We start from the raw sequence: 1483 nt of genomic DNA on the forward strand, positions 1-1483 counted from the left end.
TGTGCAAGTGGGTGGCTGGGATAGGAAAGGGGGGCGGGGGGAGGTAGGAATGATTAGGTGTTATGTGTTGGCCAGAGTCGTCTGTGAGGACATATCAAGTAGTATGTATCATGCGAAGTTCATATGGACAGTCACGCGGGCAATTGGCTGAGTATGGAGCCAAAAGAAGGCTAGGTTGGAAATATAAATCTGGGAGTCATCCGTTGTATTTATTTAAGGCCACGGGACCAATTCGATAGCCCAAGAAGAGAGAAGACTCGGTCCAGGGCCTGAGCCAGGGACACACTCTGTTTCAGTGGGACCAGAGGGTCCAACCAAGGAAAGGGGCCAAAGCGAAGAGCCGCAGGAGGGTGTGCAGCACAGCATCGCCAGGCGCTGCTCCAAGCGTGAGTGTCAGAGAACCGACCACTGCACTGGGCACGTGGCCGCCGCCAGCGCCTTGAGAAGCGCGTTGCAGCGGCTCGGCGGCAGGAAGAGCTCCGTTGGTCTCTTGTAGGAAGAATGGCAGCTGACCCTGCAGCTCGCGTTCGTTGGTGGCCATAGGGGAGGCGGAACTGAAGCGGAAGTACAAACCAGGAACAACTGGGGGCGGAGGGTGCCGGCTGGCCTTTGGAAACCCACCGCAGGTGCGCGCCCCGAAGAGACAGACCCCTACTCCGCCGGCCCCGCCCCGCCCCCACTACGCGCGTGCGCACCTGGGCGGCAGGCGGCCGGCGGGCGGCAGTGCGCAGGCGCGCGTCGTGCCCGCCCCTTCCTCCGCGGCCGCCCAGTTCCGCGGGGGCCACTCAGGAGCCAGGACACGGGCTGCTCTTAAAAGAGAAACAGCGGCGGGCACGGAAGGTGGGCCCCGTCCCTCCAGCGCTGTCCCGCCCGCGCTTGGCGGCGGCGCAGGCGCCGTGGGAAGCTGGTAAGGCCGGGCCGGGCGGGCGCTTCGAGGCGGCCCCGGGATGGCCGGTGCAGTGCCCGGTGCGCGCACTGCACGCGTTAAGCGCTGCGGCCGAGACCGGGTGGGGCGGGCCCCGGCCCCCGGCCCCAGGACGCGTCCTTGCAGTTGAAGCTGTTTCCCACCCGGCTCCCCTCCCGGGAGGAGCTCCCGTGGAAGAATCACGCCCCGCCCGCCGTTCCTGCCCCGCGGTGGTCGGTCCCCTACTCCCGCCGGACTGCAGCGAGCGTTATGGCAACGGTTTGGTCCTGCCCATCCCCCGCGGAGACGGGCCGGCGGGCGGCGGGTCCGCCGGCCCACGCGCGTCCTCTGCCTTGCAGGCCAGGCCCATGGCCGCCTCCCGGCAGCGCCGACGCCTCCCACGGCGCGGGAGAGCGGCGCAGCTGGACGCGCGCCAACAAGTGTCGCATCCGCTGGCGGACATGAAGCAGTGGTGCTCCTCAAGGAGCAGCTGGGCTTCTCCTGCACTCGCAGCTCGCAAGTCCTGCTGGACCGGTTAGGGCTGCACGGGGTCGGGTGAGGCCGGGCACCGGAGTCCCA

At 67.6% G+C, this 1483-nt stretch overlaps 1 protein-coding gene across 1 annotated transcript in view; it reads left to right on the top strand.

Annotated features, from left to right (window-relative positions):
* Positions 1-543: 543 nt before the first annotated feature.
* The window catches only part of ZNF692 (zinc finger protein 692), a gene marked incomplete at its 5' end in the record, with an annotated part of 8393 nt that continues 7453 nt past the window's right edge, over positions 544-1483 (top strand). Inside the window, 3 exon segments of the mRNA XM_023763814.1 lie at positions 544-907; positions 1264-1356; positions 1358-1438. Coding sequence (XP_023619582.1) covers positions 544-907; positions 1264-1356; positions 1358-1438 — 538 coding nt within the window.

Source organism: Myotis lucifugus, unplaced genomic scaffold (genome assembly GCF_000147115.1).
Source record: "Myotis lucifugus unplaced genomic scaffold, Myoluc2.0 scaffold_302, whole genome shotgun sequence".
NCBI lineage: Eukaryota > Metazoa > Chordata > Mammalia > Chiroptera > Vespertilionidae > Myotis > Myotis lucifugus.